This window comes from Calypte anna, chromosome 3 (assembly GCF_003957555.1).
Source record: "Calypte anna isolate BGI_N300 chromosome 3, bCalAnn1_v1.p, whole genome shotgun sequence".
Classification (NCBI taxonomy): Eukaryota; Metazoa; Chordata; class Aves; order Apodiformes; family Trochilidae; genus Calypte; species Calypte anna.
In genome coordinates this window covers 82,654,435-82,675,014 of record NC_044246.1, presented here as the reverse complement: position 1 = coordinate 82,675,014, position 20,580 = coordinate 82,654,435, and the positions used below count along the sequence as shown (strand labels likewise).

The window sequence follows — 20,580 nt, the reverse complement described above, 5'->3', positions numbered from 1 at the left end:
ACAAACCAGAATCTGTCTTCATTTCCTAGAGTTAACAGAAGAGGATTAGACTACTTGCTTTTGATTATTATTATTTGTGATGTTGAAGGTCAAGTATAATATTTCAGCACAGTATGATTTTGGTTAGGGAAAAGGGAAGGTAGGTTTAAGAAATTATTCACTCATTAGTTACACTTCACGTTGTACAGAAAATGACCTTTTGAAGTTAAAACAAGCAGTCACAAATGTTTCCATGAAGGATTATTTTCATAAGTAGTGGTTCGTGTTAGATATTGGTAGTGGTGCAAATTAAATTAATGTAGAATAATTCAGATGTGGAATATACAATTAAATTCTGACTTGCCAAAGTATAGTGTGGGATGGGAAACAATGAAACTAGTGGGAAAGTGAAAACATATGGATGAAACATTTTACTTGATGCACATTTTAAGTTTAAACATCACAACCATATTCTTAACATTTAAACGTTAGCTTTGAACATTCTAACATTCCAACAATCTGACTTGTGTATTTTTTGTGCTATGGAAATAACATAACTTTTTAAGTAGGAAAAGTTAATAACAGTGATTCCTACTTTAAGTTCTGTGGAGAAAACACAAATTTGTTTGGACCTAGTTACAAGTAGTATCCCGTTACGGACAATTGAACTGGTATATTTGATATTTTCTGAATTAAAGGACTCAGCTGTGGTGACTAAGTGGGTCACTCCAGTCATTACTTGAGGGGCAACTGTTTAATATTGTCCATTGTGCCACTTCACAGCCTGTCACTTTCCAAACTGCCTCCTGGCAATACAGCTCCACAGGGAAGCCATCAGCCTTCTCGTATTGGAATGGTGTTCAGGAGACATACGCTTGATGTGGATAAAATGAGCAAAAGCACAAAGAAAATTGTGAAGATAGGGTGAAATTTTGAAATTGAAAATGATCAATTGAATTGATCATAGGACATGACTGCTATCTCCTTCTTTTATTGTAGCTTGCCCAGTTTTGCAAAAAACAAAACAAAAAAAAAATGCAAAATCTATATTTTCTTTAAGATAAAGAAATAAAATCTTAGCATTCTAATGTTATGACCTTACAGTGAAAAGTTTTAATTTAAGCTTTGTAGCAAATAAAGTCCTCAGTTGCGATTGTATAACAGAAGAATCAGATGTTTTTAAATATCGGGAATATAATGTTAAATTTTATTATTTTTTTTAATTAAAATCCCTGCATCCCTGTCCAGTGGAATACACTAGCCTAGTTTGAATCAGGCTTTGTAACAGTAAATATATTAAGGCTTCTTGAATATGTCTGATAGAATTACTGTAAATACAAACTTGTCTTTGTTGATGTGGCTTAGTGGAAATGCTTAATAAAACATGATCTTTAATTATCTGATTTAATTAAAACAGGCCTGTCCATGTTCTTGACAACCAGAGACCTGATTATGTTGTAGCAGTTCAAATGAGAACTGCCTAACAGATAAACCAAGTGTATAATGTTAGGGAAACCTTTAGAAAACAGATTAAAATGTACTTTGCCCCATTGCACTCAGCTCAGTGTCATGGTTTCCTTTGAAATCAGCTGAACTTGGAAATGTTATGTTTGATCAAACCCAGAGTATTGTGGACCTTCTAAACATCAGTGGGAGAACATTGCTCAGTTGAGGACATCAACAGACTTTATCTCTTCAGAAATTTTACAGATTGTAGCATTTGTAAATAGGTCAAAGAATTTGCTTGTGGCACCTATTGAACCTCCTCTAGCTCCAGCAGAACTCTCCTCTCAGGCAGGCATTCTCTGCCAGGTATGAGAGCATACAGAAAGTGATGGACAAAATCCCAAAGTTTTGGGAAACAAAGTTCCCCAGAGAAAAACTGAAGATACTTTGCAGTAGAGAGGTGGCAAGAGCACAGTTAATTAAACATCCAAGCTATGAAATACATTGCTCTGTTTCTTCATCAGGTAAAATAAATATGAATTATTATTATTGTTTGGCAGTGGCAGTCCCTCCCAGCCTCAAGGAATCTATGTTTCTCCCACCTTGAATCTCTCACAAAAGTCAAAGTTTCTCAAAGGAGCCTATTTCTCTTATTTGAAAGAAGCATTTGAAAACATCGTAGTTAATTGATGCCAGTTTCTCAATTGTGTTTTTGAGAAGAGATTGACATTGAGAAATGCTCAATACTTATTTTGAATTCAGCAATGCAGATGCGCTGTCAAATTAAGCATTAACACACAGTGCTTGTGGTGTTCTGTGCTTTGAATATATTAGGTACATGACCTTTGGAGTTGTTCATTCAAACCCAGCAAACTGATGATAGCTCAATGGGACTCTTAGAGCAGCATGCCCTACATGTTTTTTTATTACCTCTACTCAATTAAAATACATGATATATAGCTGGTGCTAGTAGCATCTTTAAGGAGTTCAGTTAATGAATTAGCTGCAAAACAAAAAAGATGAAAAAAAACTAAAATAGAACCATCAAACATATTCCCTGCCTCCTCTGCAATGTATTTTATTTTTCACTTAAAGCATTTCTTCACTTATGGCTGGGTAATGAAATTGAGCTAGTGAGGTTCTTCTACCTTCTCAATATCAGAACTGGCATCCCATCATGGACTGTAGTAACTTCCAGCTAACCATATATCTGGAAATGTCTTTTTAAAAAGTCTATGAGAAGGGTAGGAGAAAAGATTTAAGAGCAGATTTCAGATGATTTATATATATTTATGTATATGCACACACATAATATTTATCTGACTTTAGGTTGTCTATGGAAAAAACAGACTTATAATACTCCCTGGTGAAACTGTAGCAGTCTTAGTAGGAGCTGGGAAAGGTGTGAGAGTCCAGTGTGTTGAATAATTTGCTTTTTTCAGATATGCCCCAGTCATGTCATGGAGCAGGCTACAGATGGGCTGTAGAAGGGATAGAAGTAGAAGTCTCTGGCTTTCTGGCTTGGAATTGTTTCTTGTTTTCCTCTACATGAGTATTGAAGAGGAATTTCTATTACGTTCCTCTTCTGGAAAGAATACATGGATTCTGGTGAAGACTTTTTTTTTCTAGAATTGCTTTTTTAAAGAATGGTGAAGAATTATATGATTAGTTAGAATGTTCATGACTAGGCATTAGTAATTTGGGTCCTTTTTAGTCATCAGCTATGAAATTATATGGGCAAATGGTTGAGCAAGAAGCTGTACAGTGGTTATGGTTTTTTGAATTATGATGTTATTTATGGTCTGTGACCCACTAGCGCCAAGCTTTCATGATACTTGGTTTTTACATCAGGACACCAAGGAATTTGAGAGCTCAGCACTCCATGCTCTTAGTCAGAACACTTGGAGCTTAAAAGCAGACAGCAAGTTACACTAGTGGCAGCCTGAATCTGCTGTTTCAGTTTCATCCACTTAGAATGCAAAAAAGCCACCAAATGAGAATGTATTTACAGTACATCTAAGAGGGCTGTTGTAGTAGTGATAGCTGTGAGGTAAATAAATATTTATTTCAATGTTTTAGGATAGAGGAGTATATATAGATGCCAAAGCAAACCCACTTAGTATTAGGTCACTTCCTCTCTGTGCATGCACCTGTCTGTTGCCTCTTCATTTTATTTTAGCCTTTCTGCTCCCACTTATTAGCACAGAGGTGTCCAAGTGAGCTCTTGGGATCACAGGTGAGTTCCCATCCTGCTGCAAGAGCTGTGAATGTGCAGTACATGAGAGAGGTACCCCCTGGTAAAGCTGGCCACCCAAAAAGTGCTTTGAAATATTCAAATGTGAACCTGCTGCAAAAAGATTTCTTCTTCTCATTATCTGTAATTAGAACAAGTGTGAGACTGTCAGTAAACATTTTCTTGGAAAATATGAATTTCAGGTTCATTGTTTTCTAATGGTGTTTTGCTACATAAGCCAAGTTAGGATCACATGTACCTGTGATTCTTTAAAGGGTAAAAAAGTGTTTTTTATAGGGATGCTTGTAAAGATGATGAATAAGTATAAAGAAGAAGCTGTGCAAATTACTCTTGTAATAAGATTTTTGTTATTTGAGGTTCATCAATCTGTGAAGCTAAATCCAGTCTTACTAAGTGCCTCTTTGGTCAGGCTTTAAAATGGGAAAAGCCTACCTTGCAGGCTTGTGTCTTTTTGTGATGGGTTCTGGTTTAACACGTTGAAAATTATTAGGGTAGCTCTGTTATGGAATTCTTAAAACATACTTGAGTGACCAGTTGTATCCACTGTGCTTTTGTTGTGGCTGTTGGCTATTCCTGCAACTAACAGATGGCACTTTCTTAAACTGACAAGCTGTGGGATAGCTGAGCATTACTAATTAAACCTATCACATATTAAACTTGACCTGACATTAATCAAGTTTTGAATGCTACAAATGATTCATGGATAATAATTAGTCTCTTGATCGTATTAGTGAACATCAGTCTCAGATTGCTGCTGTTATCTGCTTTCATTCTTACAGAGAAAAAATCCATTGCAGTAATTAGGTGGTTTTAATGTCATGTGAGCCAAAATGTTCTGTTTGATTAACTTGGTAAAGAAGTTATTTTTGGTTTTTCAGTATGGTTGGTTTCAGAGCTTCTGGTAAATTAACAAACTGAAAGGCCTTTCATAACATAGTATTTTATAAAAAGTATCGTTTACTTTTATCATCACAGAAAATTCATGCATCTTTTTGGAGTCATTTGGTGTAATTTTCATCATTATGATTCAGCTGTTGCCACAGATTATCCAATGCTAAATAGTGATGATTTTGTTAAAAATCGGCCTTTGCAGTTTACTGTTACTCAGCTTGTTTAGTACTGAGTTACTGGTTAACATAGAAGTGTACATATTCATACAGACAAAATAGCATCTGCAGCTTTTCTCTGATTGTATCTTGAATTAGCATCTTGAATAGATTGCTTCATGAAAAGCTGGGATTTGAGCTTTAAACATAATTTTTTTAATCCAATTTGAATTATATACTGATTTTGCAGCCCAATAGCATGAAATTTCTTCTTAAGTTAAAATCAAGTGAGAAATTTATACTTTTTGTTCTGGCAATTTAGGGCAAAGTAGATAATGTCTGTGGTTTACAGAAAATGTACCTGTTATTCTTCAGTATGGGTTGGTTCTTAATGAGCATATAAAACTTTAAATAATTACTTCTTCCAGAGTTAAGTGTATAATTTATTTTCTTCAGTTTTTGATCTTACTCTTCCTTTATGCACATTTTAGACATTAGCCTGAGCCAGGAAATATTTTGCATATTGTAACTTCATGATTTTGAAGTGTACTAGCTTAAGGCTAAGTCATATATGCTGTTGCTTTCTCGGATCACATGCTGCATTTTCTTTCTTATCTTTCTGGTGCTGGTTTGCTGGCAAGCAAAAATTCAAAGACTTTAAGATAAATCCAGACAAATACAATGAATAATTAAGGAATTGGACTTTATCCTGCTGTAAATATACACTTCACCTGATACTATTTTTACCTATTTATTTGACAGAAGGTAGCATATCATGTTGTCATTAGGAAAGGAGTGTATTGCAAAGGAAACCAGGTCATGTTAAATTGGTAACAATCCATTCTTCAGCAATTTTATAGGTGATTTGCAGCAAAACTTGAAATTATATAAATGAGATATAGGGTACTTGTGTTCATGAGGAAAGTAAATGTTAATATTGTAATGTGACTTACAATTTTTGGAATCATATAGTGCAAACAGAAATATTTACTTGTATGACCATTTGCTAAGTCATGCTCTTGAGATGAGGGGCCATGTTTTCAGGATCTGCACAGTTAACTTGGAAGGAACTTTTTGAATCAAGCAGCCAGTTATAATGAACTCAGTAGCTGGTGAAATACTTTGCCAATTGCTCAAGTATCCAGAGATCTTCTCTAATGGAGACTCCATGGAGGAGAAAAGGGAGTGCATTTTTTTTCTTGCTCCTGTAGTTCTTCTGGACTGTTGTCGTGTCTAATCTTGCTGGAATGGTTTCAGTTGGTAGAATAATAAATGGTAGCTCTGAGTTTAGGAGAGACATTACTGAAATATTTGAGGAGTTCTATCTCCTTTTTATGAAGTGTTTGAGATGTGGTTTGTTTCTTTGCCCTCAAACCTCTATGATATGCTTTTGTCAGTGGCTAAGTGGAGAAACATAGAATCATAGAATTGGCTGGGTTGGAAAGGACCCCAGGGATCATCAAGTCCAACCCTTGATCCACTACCGCTGCGGTTACCAGACCATGGCACTGAGTGCCACATCCAGTCTCTTTTTAAATGGAAGGAAAGTTGAAGAAAGGGAAAAATTGCTGAGAAATAGTCATTATTTTTTAACTGTTCATGCAGTACTTAATTGGAACAACGTCACAAAGATGGTGGGTCTCCACCACAGCATGCTGTAACTCAGGACTGGGAAGTTTTCAAAAAAATTAGTTGGCACTTGAGCATATAACTTGAAGAGTCACTTAAATATGCACTAGAGGAGAGGGTTTCATCCTCATAGCTGTCTGAAAGTTAGTCTGAACTGGTGATCCAGATATGTCTGGTTTGGAGCAGGGAGGGAAGGAAGTAGTGGAGTCTTTGATCCTCTCCTACCCCCCCAAACTTCCCAGTTTACACTAGATTTATTTAGGTCAGCTGTTCTGCTTCAAATGCTAATGATAGGTGAGGTGAGCGGTATCCCGAATATGAAAAGGATAAAAGTCTGAGTGCATTCAGTTTCAGGGCTGTTGGTTTTTTTATTCTGTTCCATTTTTTAGAAGGTATGTGCTCCCTCTAATTCCAAAACCGCTGTATTTCTCAGGGTCTCTAAATACTGTTTTAAAAGTTTTACTATATATTTGTATGAAGCAACCCCAAAACTTCTCCTACCACTTTCTTTTTTGCTCTATTTGTCTAAAAATGTGAATTACCCAATTTCTATTCAAAACCCAAGTTTTGAGATTTTTGAGTTCTACCTTTAAATAATACATGAAATCCCACTCCCCCCTCAGTGTATAGTTGCTCACATTCTGTTTGATGTTTTTTGCTTCGAGACTGAAAGCAGTTGTTTAATTCTTGCTACCTTCTCTGCTTTTAGAAACAAAACAAACCAAAACAGAAATGATGCTGCAGGACAGGGAAAATGGGAAAGATTCTGAGGAGAAGAAAGGAGCAGAGACTACAACTGTAGCTTAGTGACATCAGCTTCCCTCACCTGACATTAAACTGCATTTCATATTTTCAGGCATTGTGCAATAGCCTGTGTATCATCTGGAAGGAAAATTATACCACACCAAGGATATGTTTGAAAGGTGCAGTTTAAAATGTTAATAGTTTGGATGATGGCTCCATTACTACCTATTACTAACTGATTGATTTATTTCGGGAAATTTGATAGTTGGGCTGAATCTGTGACAGATGAATTTTTTTCATGATTTTAGCTTAACAGAGCCTGGCTGAAAAGTCATTCTGTAGGATTTATGATGTTATAGAAAAACCCAGAATTTCTGAAGATAACTAAGTACTAGGATATTTTCAATGTATTTTTCTTCAATCAATAGCAAGGGACAATCTGATTTCAATTCTGTTTTTTTGAGCAAAATAATTCTTTTAATCTAGGTTTTAACTTCTTTTAAAATTATTATTTGGTTTTTGTTTTGTTTTGTTTGTTTGTTTGTTTGGGAAAAACTTATATCCAGGAAGGCTACTTAGTAGAAATATGTTGCACAGCTCTTCACTGGATTTGTGATTCATAGGTGATTTTTTCAGAGACTTCTTTAGTGTAATAATAGAGAGATTTTTTTTTTACTGTGTTAGTTACCAAAAATCTGATGAGAATATTTCTTTCAGTAATGGACACATTCAGGTATGTTTTACTGAATGTTCTTAATCTTAGTGATTGAAAACATTTGTACCTCCCACTTTGGATGTAAAACTACTTGTGGGGAGTGTCTTAAATACATCAGCAAGTGCTATTCAAGTAAATAATTATTATAGTGAACTTTGATAATTAAAGTGAGACAGGGCTATTGAGGAGCTTCTCATATAAAACTGGAAAAATACAGAAGCTGTCAAGCATGATGAAACAAACTAATGTAAAAATAAAACAGTAGTGACATCCTGTTTTAAATGCAGAATAATAGTCCATGTCTTTTAGACAAGTGAAAGGAAAGAGCCAGAATAATTATTTCCTTTTAGTAAAGGTGGTTATTCGTGCTGGTAGCTTCTTTTTTCTGAAGGCTGTGTAATAGGTTTGAAGAATTTGCAGTACCTGTATACAAGTTTATGAGCTCACGTCTCTAAAACCTGCCAGTTGTGAGGGTAATGGAATTTGCAACCTGCTGGTGAGGGCTGTCTCATAAGAGGAAAGGATTGTGCTGTGAGTTGGGATAAACCTTGACCAGTGAAGATTTCACTCCATGAAGTTAGGAATGACAGTATGCTCATGTCTGAAGATGTTTCATGTTCTAGTTAGCTGACAATTCAATTGGTAGTTTATTTGTAACTAATACTTTGGAGTAAAGTGTGTTCCCTTTTGCTGCGGAGTGACCAGGTACATAGAATCATAGAACCATAGAATCAGCTGGGTTGGAAGGGACCTCTGAGATCTTCAAGTCCAACCCTTGATCCACTACTGCTGCAGTTACTAGACCATGGCAGGAGAATCCACTACTTCCCTGGGCAGCCCATTCCAATGTCTGATCACCCTTTCCGTAAAGAAATTGCTTCTAATATCCAACCTAAACCTCTCCCAGCACAACTTAAGACCATGCCCTCTTGTCTTGAGAGTTGCCTGGGAAAAGAGCCCAACCCCCCCCTGGCTACACCCTCCTTTCAGGGAGTTGTAGAGAGTGATGAGGTCTCCCCTGAGCCTCCTCTTCTCCAGGCTGAACACCCCCAGCTCCCTCAGCTTCTCCTCATAGGGTCTGTGCTCGAGTCCCTTCACCAGCCTGGTTGCCCTCCTTTGGACCTGTTCCAGGACCTCAATCTCCTTCCTGAACTGAGGGGCCCAGAACTGGACACAGTGCTCGAGGTGTGGCCTCACCAGGGCTGAGTACAGGGGCAGAATCACTTCCTTGGACCTGCTGGCCACGCTGTTCCCTGATACAGGCCAGGATGCCATTGGCCTTCTTGGCCACCTGGGCACACTGCTGGCTCATGTTCAGCTTCCTGTCAATCCAGACTCCCAGGTCCCTTTCTACCTGGCTGCTCTCAGCCACTCTGTGCCCAGCCTGGAGCTCCCCATGGGGTTGTTGTGGCCAGTAATTTGAAAAACTGCTTAGAGGATCAGTGCAGACAGAGTTGAGGCAGATTGACTTGAAACTGAATGAAGCATAGAGCATTCTGAAGTTGAAAAAAAACAAGGAAAGTGGATGTATATTTGTCTTCTATTATAAAATGCAAAGGAATTATTTTTTTTCTGTATTTCCAAGTATTTCACTAGGCTAACAAGTGGTGTCAGTTTTGAATCATATGGACAAAACGATTAGGAATATTTGCAACATAACAGTTATGTGCAAGGACCTTTGCCAAACTGTTTTGTAAAAAGTCAGTATGACTTTGCAGAGACATTAATGTGTTTTGGAACGTTTTGGAATTTGCATAACTCTCACAGCATGTTGGGGTTTCCATGAGATGGAAGGTTTTCTTGGTAGGAAAAGGTGCAATAGTAACTACTGGATTTACGTATTTCATGAATAAAGTAACATCTGAAAACTCGTCATAATTATGTGGCTTACCTCAGAATTACAGAAACATCAGTAGATACCTACAAGTATTGTGTGGAATCTGTACTCACTGATTTTGTCTCTGTTTCCTGCTTTAGGAGCCAAGTGATTTCTTTATTGAGCAGTATAGCAAGATCTCCAAAGCATGATTTTTCAGTTATCCACTCAAGAACATCTGGCTGTTTCAATGTTCTACCAAATCAGCCTCAACAGATTATTAGTGCTGCTTTTGGTGACTTACTGCTGCTCCTCAGTTCAGTGGGTAGGGAGCAAGGACAAATCCTGTTACTTGTCCCACAGCTCTCGTCTCGTTCCATTCTTTTTATTAGAGGAATATTATTAGATGTAGCAATAATTTTTAATTTGCTATACTTTTGGAGTAAAAAAGCAAAAGTTTCAGAGGGAAATAGGAAGCTGACAGAAATGAACAAAGGGTTTCACAGGTGGAAGTAGATGCCACGAGGCTACAAAGAATAGAATGCCAGAAGAGCTGGCTTGCATGCATCATTTACCCATCTTTTATAAAATGTCATTGAGATGCATTGCATTTTATCTGATCCCTGGCAGTCATCCCAGTTAAGCAGGTGTGCCATTTATCATGATGCCGATTAAAAAAGACCATATTGTTCAAGTTAATTAGAAATCTTAACACGTAGAAAACTTGACCATGATTTTTTTTAAAAAGATGAACCATGATATCTTCATTTTAAGATCATAAACCAAAAAACCTTGTATCAACTATATTTTTAATGTAAAGTTTTTTTTTCTTCTGATTCAAAAATTCTTTTTCCGCTAGTTCTCCTCTTATTCCAAATTTTCTGCAGTGTTCAGTAAATGTTCTGCTGTTCAGAAACAAGTATTATTCTGAAGAATGAAGCTCAGAGAAAATTTCCATACCCTCCGCCCCAGTTCCCCAAATTTTCCTAGTCCTTTCCATCTAGTAGAAGTTCCCTTCTACAGTGTTATCAATTACATAGTTGAATTGACATTATGAGAATGAAAGCAAGAATGAAAACAGAGTAACTGGAGGCACAAAGAGGGTTGGTTAGTTGAAATCCTTTGATATCTACTTTAATATCCAATTGGCACTAGGAGGAGATGTCTTAGTATACTGTGGACCTCCAAAATGAGAACAAGTTCAAGTCTGAAACTTGGAGTCAGATTGATAAGAGAGATTCCCTTTGCTTCTATAATTCTGGTGTACTAGCAAATAAAAATGTATGCTAGAATAGATTTTTGAAATGGTAAATTTTGAATTTGCATTTTCCCCTTATTTATGAAGTTGTAATGGTGCTTTAATGGAGTTTAAGTACATGTAGGCCAGAGTGAAGAGAGCTACAGGCAGCACAGTGCATGACAACATTCCATGTGTTACCTTTGTGAGTCACACACCCCAAATAATGCAGTATGTAAGCTGCATATATACATAATAATATGTAAGTTCCAGCACCAAAATAGCAGTTTCCTCCAATTGAAGTTCCTTAAGAAACTTCAGATAAGCAGAAATGGAGATGATGTGTTTCTGTTTGCCAGCTTGGTTGTCTTAATAAGCAAGATAGAAATGTATAAAAAGTATAGTCTCAGCTAATTTGAAGTTTCTCTTTTATTTTTTCAAAATGTTGATTTTTGTATTTGGAGAAAGGCTTTTTGGTACTTGAATTTAATGAATTTTTCTCAAGCATTTTTGTAAATGTCAAGTGTGTGACAGTTTTTTCACTGTCAATTCTGGGACCTCACAGTAACCTTGCAAGTGATCTGAAGAAGGCTTAGCTTGTGTAGAAATCTTTTTAAAATTTTTTAATTTTAAGCTTTATAAAGTTAGTTTCTATGTTTTCCAACATACGAATTTCTGTGATGAAGCAAAGATTTAACAATGAATTTATGAAAGAATTGTGGCTATTTTTTTTTCTTCTTTTATTATATAGACATCTGGTAAAGGATTGTGAGCCTCAAAATGATAATAGATAAACCCTAGCTACATTTTCATGTTCCAAGTATGGGCTTTTAGTACTGAAATAAAGTGTTTTGCTGGATGCTTTGTTCCTCAGAATACAATATTCTTCAGGTATTTTGCCACCTGACTGTATTTTCAGAGTGTGTTTTTCAGTTAAATTGTGTCTAAAAGTTGCATATTGAAAGCTGGTTTTCTAGAGGTAGTTATAAGAACAAATATGATAACGACTGGATAAGGAAAAAAAAGCTTTTAACAGGAAAATGATCAATTATTCTGTGCAAACAGGCACCAGTTTAAATTAAATATAATGTTATGTTATTATTGTTTAAAACACTTGGCCGTCAGGCTTTTCATCCATTTTACATGCAGTGCAATTTAATTTCTCAGTATTTCTTTTCAGACAGAGGCATTTTCCTTGAATAGAACGGTAAGGGTTCACCTCCCTGAAACGTGTTTCATCTTCAAATACTCATCATAAAGCACTGAAGCTTTCTATGTTGACATTTCCCAAGCTCTAACTTTAAACCATAAATAAGCAGTTTACTAGCAAATTACTGCAGTAGTAGCGTATAATCTGTTTTGATCTGCAATCTTCTGTGTGAAATATTTCTCTGTGAACAAAGATTTTGTATTCCTTTTGTTCTACAGCTCCTGGAAGGAAACTTTGCCAGAGAAGTTAGCCATGAAGTGGATGGACTGATATTTCAGCCTACAGGAGTAAGTGGTGTAAAAATGGATTTTTCTCTGTTCACTCTCAAATGAAACTCTCACCCTCATGCCTCACTCTTCCTCCCATCTACTGCCTAATTTTTTGTTTCAGTCAGGATTACTTTGCCACATGGGTTCTGATTTTTCCAGTTCCTCAGACTACTTCACCAGTTTCAGTCTAACTCATAGTATGTGTGACTTCAGATTAATCCATAGTAGTAATTTTCAGGAATAAGTTCATGGCTTTTTTGCATGTGTACCCTGACGTGCTGCTTAATAAGAAGGATTCCTTTTTTTGACTGCACAAGTTCTATTTATCTTTTATCCACTGATTTGAACTTTCAGATTATTTTTCTTTCTGAAGGATGTTCATGAATTAAAAATTATAGTAAAATGTGTGAATTTTGTTGTTTTAGTGCAACTAAATCATGATACATAATCATGCCATGTCTACCAGCATAAAGGTATATGACTGTGTGGGAAGAAGTCACCAGAAAAATTGCAGACAAAGTTAAAAATGGAATATAAATAGTCCTCAAGCAGGAAGAGTGAATTTACAGGATATGAGTAGTGTGGCCTTATCCATCCTGCTGCTCTGACACAATGGATACACTGCAGTGTGTATTGGATCATGGCATAGATAACCACTGTAACATCATCTGTGTTGACTTTTTCCATAGCTTGTAAAAAAATTAATTGTCTCTTATTGTTTCAAATTTGACAGACATGCTACCCTTAACAGTTACTCATAGATACTATTTGTATTTAGTTTTCCAAATAAACCTACTTGGTATTGTACATCTTAGCAAAGGTGATGACGTTCCCATCTGAAAATAAGATTAACCTTTTTTCTCTACTTGATACTTTTTTTTTTTTTGTTAAATATTGTTAAAATCCTATAAAAATTGTAAAGTCTTCTTCATTACTATCAAAGGTTAAACTAGACAGAGTTACTACAGCTGATTTTGAAATAACCATTTCTGCTAAAGAACATGTCTCTTCATGTTACAGGAAATAATATCTGATATGTTTTGTGTTTCTAGAACTTGTGTTTTCTGATTGAGCATGCTGAGAAATTTATAACCAAAAAAACCCACCTCATTAGCTTGCTTTCATCTTTAAAACATGGGATATATTTATTTAGTACTTTAATATTAAAATTCCAGTATTATTTTAGAATGTATGGAACGTAAGTTTGTTGCCTCTGTTATGAAATTGATTTTCCTAGATTTAGCAGTGTGCAGTTTTCTTAATGGCTTTTGTAGGTAAGAAAACATAAACAATATATTTATAGCAAAAGAAATAATTGTAGACCTGTGAATTGGGAAATAAGTATTAAAGCTGATTAGCTGAAAAAGAATGAAGCTGATACTGCTTTTTAATTTTATGTGGTACAGAGGGCATAAATTACTAGGCAACAATACACGGACAATGGAGTATAACAATGCATAAATCATCCCTTGAGAATAGTAACTGAAATAATTTTTCTCTTTTTATTCTAGTAGCAGTTATGTCTGTAATGTATTACATTTTTTCACATAGAAAGATAGCTATTGTTGACTGGGGTAGCAGCATGAATTTTGGCCATTGTGAGCCTTAAAAGACTTACAAAACCAGTCTGTCTCATGGTATATCGAGAGAAAAAAACAGTTCTTAGCACCCATTTTTATTGACACAATCTTGCAGAAAAAGAGACAGAAATGATGCTCAGTTTTAGAAGAATAGGGGGATTTTAGAGCATCTTTTCAGAGCTTCCAGGGTCTCAGATGTTTTGAGAAGAAGTAAAAAAAGTGGACAAGAATTGGAGAAAAATTACAAGGGTGAAGTTGCAGCAAATACCCACACTTTTCATACTTCTAAGAGTTACAGCAGAATGCAGAAGCTAACTAATTATTTAATATAAAGAATGTTGAGCTCAGTACTTCAGTCTACTGGAAAAATATTTTGGTTTTTTGAAGTTTGGCTTAATTATGACTTATTATAAAAATGAGGATACCTTATGAATAGGAATTATGCTTTTAGCCTGTCAGAGCTCTGGGTGATCTCACTTTTGGATTTGAGGAAATTCGTTGTCAAGTGCCTGTGAAGTAGTTCAGCGTTGAGAAATCACCATGCTTTAATGAAAGAGGATTTGTTTTATTACTGAATTTAGCATTTTAGTTAGGTACAGTAGGGTTTATTTTCTTCTGTTAAGTTTTCCTATTTAAACTCATCGATAGTATGCTTCTTGTACTGAAGGAGAAATTGTACTGCACTGTGGCTGGGGATGGCAGAAACAATGTTAAGGAGATTTTTTCTGCCAGTGCAGGTTAGCTTATTTTGCAAGGCCATGCTAACTGAGTGTTATTATTCCTAAGTAATTCATCAGTTCCCTGAATTACTTCTTTTGGTTATTTCCTAGGGTGTACCAAGTGCTTTAATTGCATGACAACTGAAAGACCTCCTTCCTTCTTCCCTCTTTCTCCCTTTCCAGAGACTGAAAGCTTTCACAGGTCGTAAGAAGTGCCTGTTTAGTGCAACTGATGGAGGTTTTTGCCTCCTTTATAATTTATGAACACTCTGTGGGTGATTTGATGTGATGTGTGCATCCTAGTTCACCCCCACACATCCCCTGCATTTGCCTACCATTCTTTAACAGCTCGATGGTGAGAGACAAATACAAGACTATGTTTTTTACTATTGTTTCTCTTCTTCCCTTTGTGCTCTTTTTCTTTTCCTCTTCCCCTTTTCATACATCCCCTCTATCCAGCAGCCCATTTCCCACATTCCTTTTGATTACACTTTTATGTTCTTTTCCCTGCATCATTTTCTATCCATTTAAGATACTACAGATAAGACTCCGGTATGGCTAAGTCAGCTCCATTCCATCTGATCAGCTTTCTGATCCCCTCTACATGTAACAGGTTGGCAGAGCAGGGACTGAAGCTAGATGCTAATTAGGAGGAGTGAAAGAGGCCCACAGGAAACTTCATGGCCAGGTATGTCACCCTGTGATCATGCCTCAGGAAATCAGTGAGTTAGTTTGCAGGCAGAAGCCAAACACCTTATCTGATTCTGAATGCTGTGTGAAGACTGGAAGTTTTCAGGCCTTTTTTCTGAAAGATTACTTCAAAACAGCAAACAGCTCCTCATTTTTGTTTTAGAGCACTTGCAGTTTGCCAGGCTGTGTTTTTTTTTAATGGAAACATCAAAAATGGCCTCTTATCTTCTGATAGCAGAATTGATGCTCTGACCTATGTCCACTCATCAGTGAAATTACTTTTGCTATCTGCCTTGTAAATCATACCTTTGCTAGATATCTCAGACTTTCTAATTTTTTTGCTAGCAGTCTCTTAATAACTGACTTTCTTGCTGGCTAGAACTATTATTTTCCCCTGCTTGGGAAAAGGAATTATTTTCTTACTTTAGCCACCTAAAAGAAGGCTTGCTGGCCATCGGTTAGGAAGGCCTAAGGACATTTTTTGATCATCTGTGGAAAGCTTGTATCAGAATTAATTCTCTTCTGTTCCATCTTTTTGCTTCTGAGCTCTGTGATATTTTCACATTTTAACAAAATCAGCTTAGGCTGATTTTTGTTTGGTACTTCTCTCTGCTTTTCTTTTGGATGAGTAATAAAGTCCAGTTGTGTGGGTTTGGGATTTTTTCTGGGCAAGGAGGAGGGCAGCTGCTGAGCTCTGTTCTTTGAAGATAAGTATTATTTTAAAGAAATGCTAAAAAAATTTACCAGATAGGTCTGTACTGAATACTAACAAAAAGCTTAGCCTTTGAAATGAGAGTAGAATAATGAACAGGTCTTTATTACTTACTAATATTGCATGAGTTTTTAATGTAATCTTCCTTCCTCTCCATTGATGGACTTAATGGTGAAATGCTTGGTTGCCTGTTAATTATTTGTTCTGTTCCTGCTATATAATAGGCTGTGTTACTTTCTGTCATTGTAAAAGTTCATCCAAAATTACTGAGGGTGACATTGAATGAAATATGTCCAAAAAGTTATATTTTGTTTTGGTAAGCAGTGTCATTTTCTCCTAAGCAGTCATAGAACCATAGAATAGGCTGGGTTGGAAGGGACCTCAGAGATCATCGAGTCCAACCCTTGATCAACTACCACCACAGTCACTAGACTATGGCACTGAGTGCCATATCGAGTCGCTTTTTAAATGTCTCCAGGGACGAAGAGTCCACCACCTCCCCAGGCAGCCCGTTCCAATGTCTGATCACCCTTTCCGTGAAAAAATTCTTTCTAATATCCAATCTGAACTTCCCCTGGCACAATTTAAGACCGTGCCCTCTTGTCTTACTGAGAGTTGCCTGGGAAAAGAGACCAACCCCCGCCTGGCTCCATCCTCCTTTCAGGTAGTTGTAGAGAGCAATGAGGTCTCCCCTGAGCCTCCTCTTCTTCAGGCTGAACACCCCCATCTCCCTCAGCCTCTCCTCATAGGGTCTGTGCTCGAGTCCCTTCACCAGCGTGGTTGCCCTCCTCTGGACCTGTTCAAGGACCTCAATATCCTTCTTGAACTGAGGGGCCCAGAACTGAACACAGTACTCAAGGTGTGGCCTTACCAGGGCTGAGTATAGGGGCAGAATCACTTCCTTGGACCTGCTGGTGATGCTGTTCCTGATACAGGCCAGGATGCCATTGGCCTTCTTGGCCACCTGGGCACACTGCTGGCTCATGTTCAGCTTCCTGTCAATCCAGACTCCCAGGTCCCTTTCTGCCTGGCTGCTCTCCAACCACTCTGTCCCCAGCCTGTAGCGCTGCATGGGGTTGTTGTCCTGTGTAACTGGTAAGCTGTTCCTTCTCAGTATAGTTTTGTTGAATCCTCTGTAAATTTTTAAAGATATGTTTGCATCAGTTCATCAGGTCAGATCAGTTGCTGACATATTTCTAAAAACTCAGACTTCATGGTTACCTGTGATAAGGCATCAGCTGTTAAATATTTCTACTGCAATAGCACCTAATGGCTTCAGATAGGCTCAGATGTTGTCTCAATACCAAAGCTAATATATAAAGGCTTAGGAAGAATCATATGATAACACAAATTTTGGCCTCTAACAAATATACAATTTTCTGGATTTAGTTTTCTAATTACATAGTGATTCATAGAAGACCTGAAGGCAATGGAATAGAATAAACTGTTTCAGTTGGAAGGAACTTGCTGACCATCCTGCTGCTGACCACTTCAGAGCTGATTGAAACTTGAAGCTTGTTAAGGGCATTGTCAAAATGCCTCTTAAGCATGGACAGGCTTGGGGCATCTGTAGGAAACTTGTTCTAGAGTTTGACCACACTCAGTAAAGAAATGCTTCCTAATGTCCAGTCTAAACCACTCCCATGAGGTTTTGAAGCACTCCCATGCATCCTGTCACTGGATATCAGGGAGAAGAGATCAGCATCTCCATTCCTTAACCTAGATGCTAAGATCACCTTGCCTTATTTTTTTTACCTTTTTTTTTTTTTTTCAGCAGTAGGGAAGAAAATATGGAGAGAATAATTTTCATCATCCTTTGTGTTAGGCCACTCTACCTTTCTTGTATCTTTAGAATTGCTAAACATGATTTCCTCTGCAAGAGGAATGTTCATGCTGGAATCTGTTAGTAGTCAGGGGCTGCATTTATCATGTCAGAATGCACTTTTGGTGCTGTTGTTGGTTTTCCTTTAACAGAGAACTCACTGTCAATCTCCTGAAATACCACAGAGCTTTACAACTCTATCCTGCCTATGAATAGTTGTTATATTCAATTTCCATGGCAATGTTCCTTGCAGTTTGTCTCTTAAATAGCTAGTCATATCTCAAATGTGCTATTCTATCATATGCTTTATGATCATACTCAAATTTATTAGCAATGCACAGTATTTATTAGAGAGCTTCTCTGTGACCTTGTGAGTAAAATTTGTTCAAGTTTGTCTTTTCTCTCTTAAGGTGACTTGTTTTCTTTCTCTTTTGAAAATCAGAAAACTAGAAAATGAAATAAAAACACAACAGGAATGCTAACCTAAACACCAGGAAGTAAGGTCCAGTTAAATTAATCAGAGATCATTGAATTAAATTGTTAGACTCCTAGATAGAATTGTCATGATTTTTGAAAGTAGTAGATGTTAATGATTTGCACTTAGCTTTCCAAGAACCTGAGATAATTCACTCCTCAAGACTTTTGAACATTTCTTACAGGTTTAAAGTCCTACTATCTGTCCTTGACAAAAAATGTAAAAAAAAAAAAAAAAGAAGGTAGAAGTTATAGTAATTTTTAACTCTGAAAAAAGTAGATAATGGTGTAGCAAAAGTTCTCCTTGTTTAACTTTCTGCTTTTGGTTCTCCAGTGTATTTAGAGATGCAAATGTGTATGCTATTTGCCATAATTGTTTAACTTGAAATCCTTTTTATGTCTGCCTTGAGTTGGATCTCTAAGGAACATGTTAATTCTAACTGGTCTGTTATCTCATTTGTTTTTATATGACCTGTGCTGTCTGGTGTTCTTTGATTTCCTAGGCAATGAGTTGCATTTATGGAAGCTGTGTGCTTGAACTTCTGCAGAGCAGTTCTATCATCCTGCCTGCCAGTGGTGTTAGGCAGGAAAGATCTTTTTTACATTTTACATTATGTGTACTGCTCATCCTCAGGATTGTCAGTTGCCATTAATATGGTAGTGGCTGTGTCTGTGTTGCTTAGGAAAAGAAAAGAAAAATGCATTTGCTGGATGCTGCGATTCTAAATGTTGGGAAAATAAAAATGTATTTTGTATTAGGATGGGCAGAATCATTGTTCATAAAGGCTTTCAAAGGATTTTTGCATAATTTCATCGTTTCAAAGCCAGATGCCAAGGAGTTTGTTCCGTGAACTTGCTACGATTCTTCCAGCTAGGTCAGACTGGACATACTTTTTATCTAAAAAGAAAGAAATAAATGTTAGGAATCTATATTGTAAGTGTGATATTCACGTGAGAATACCAAAGCAATTGTTCAGCTTTTGTAAACATACCTGCTTTTAAGAGAGTAAGTCTATATTCCACAAATGAGGTTAATTTATATATGTAGTAGATCAGCTTGGAAAAACAAATCTCTCTGGTGGCTGGATAGGGAAATCTAAGAGAAATTCTACTTCAAATCAGTGAGCACTCTTTCCTAAATCATCTGACTAGGTGATTGAGTCTTTTACATAGGCTGTTGTTAATGAAGTCTTCAGTGGTCTCCATGGCAGTGTTCCTATTCAGCCTGAATTTTATATCAATCTTTCCAGGACTCAGAAGTTAAAAGGTCAGGAATGACTTGGAAACTGGAAGATACAAGGGAAAGTATTCTATCAGGATGTTTTTTTTTGAATCCCAGAATAGATATCAACAAACAGTGTCTCATGTATGATTCATCTATACTCTGTCTATCAAACTGAAAAGATTTAGGAAAATATATGGAAGTTTTACCTTGTTGCAATTGTTTTCTTCCAGTGCTTTCTCTTATGCATGCCAGAACAAGACAGCCAACAGACCTCTTTAAGTTTCCATAAAGGTCCTTCATGAGGTGGTCTTATTTTTTCTTGAGCAGGAGCACAGCAGTGAAGCAAAAATAGTGGTTTGTATCAGGATGAAGCAGAATGTTTAGCTAGATCTTCTGGTGTTTTAGTATAAGTGCAGTGAAATGGGGCAACCAGGTGCCACTAATTGCCAGGTAGTGGGCATGAGCTTGTGTTAAGCCCACCTGTGCCTGATTAGGGTGGGCCCCCACTGTGCATAAGCAGGATTAGGGGGCCGATAAAAGGTGAGGCTCAAACTCCCAGGCTCAGCTTGCTCCTGAGCAAGCCAGCAGAGGGATTGGCTGCTTTTGGAGCAATAGCACCGATCCAGGCTAGTCAATCCTGAGGGCTATAGGCTCAGAGCACTATTCATGAGTTTCTGCTGGAACACCTGGTTGGACCTTGGAGCGCCGTGCCCTAAAAGAGGTTCGGCTTGCAACATGTAAGCGTTAACCCAGCATTTCAAGAAGATGAAATATATACTTAAGATTTGTGAAAGCAGATTTGCTTTCAGAGCAGTATTGATATTGTATTGTGGTATTTGGATGGCTAAACCAGTAACTGTAAGAGCACTTACTTTTTTTAAAACTTAGAATAGTTTACATTAATCTGCTTGAAAATTCATAGTTTGAAATGTTTACTGGGTCACTGTTCTTACAAACAGTAAATTTGAAAATGTCAGATAAACGTCACAATTGATAACTTAATTTTGGTAGTT

The 20,580-nt window shown here is 36.9% G+C and overlaps 1 protein-coding gene across 1 annotated transcript in view; it reads left to right on the top strand.

Moving 5' to 3' along the window:
* RNGTT (RNA guanylyltransferase and 5'-phosphatase) overlaps nucleotides 1-20,580 on the top strand; it is a 167,613-nt gene that overhangs the window by 69,735 nt on the left and 77,298 nt on the right. The window contains exon 12 of the mRNA XM_030448061.1: nucleotides 12,295-12,363. Within this exon, the coding sequence (XP_030303921.1) occupies nucleotides 12,295-12,363 (69 nt within the window). The remainder of the gene's footprint in view (nucleotides 1-12,294; nucleotides 12,364-20,580) is intronic.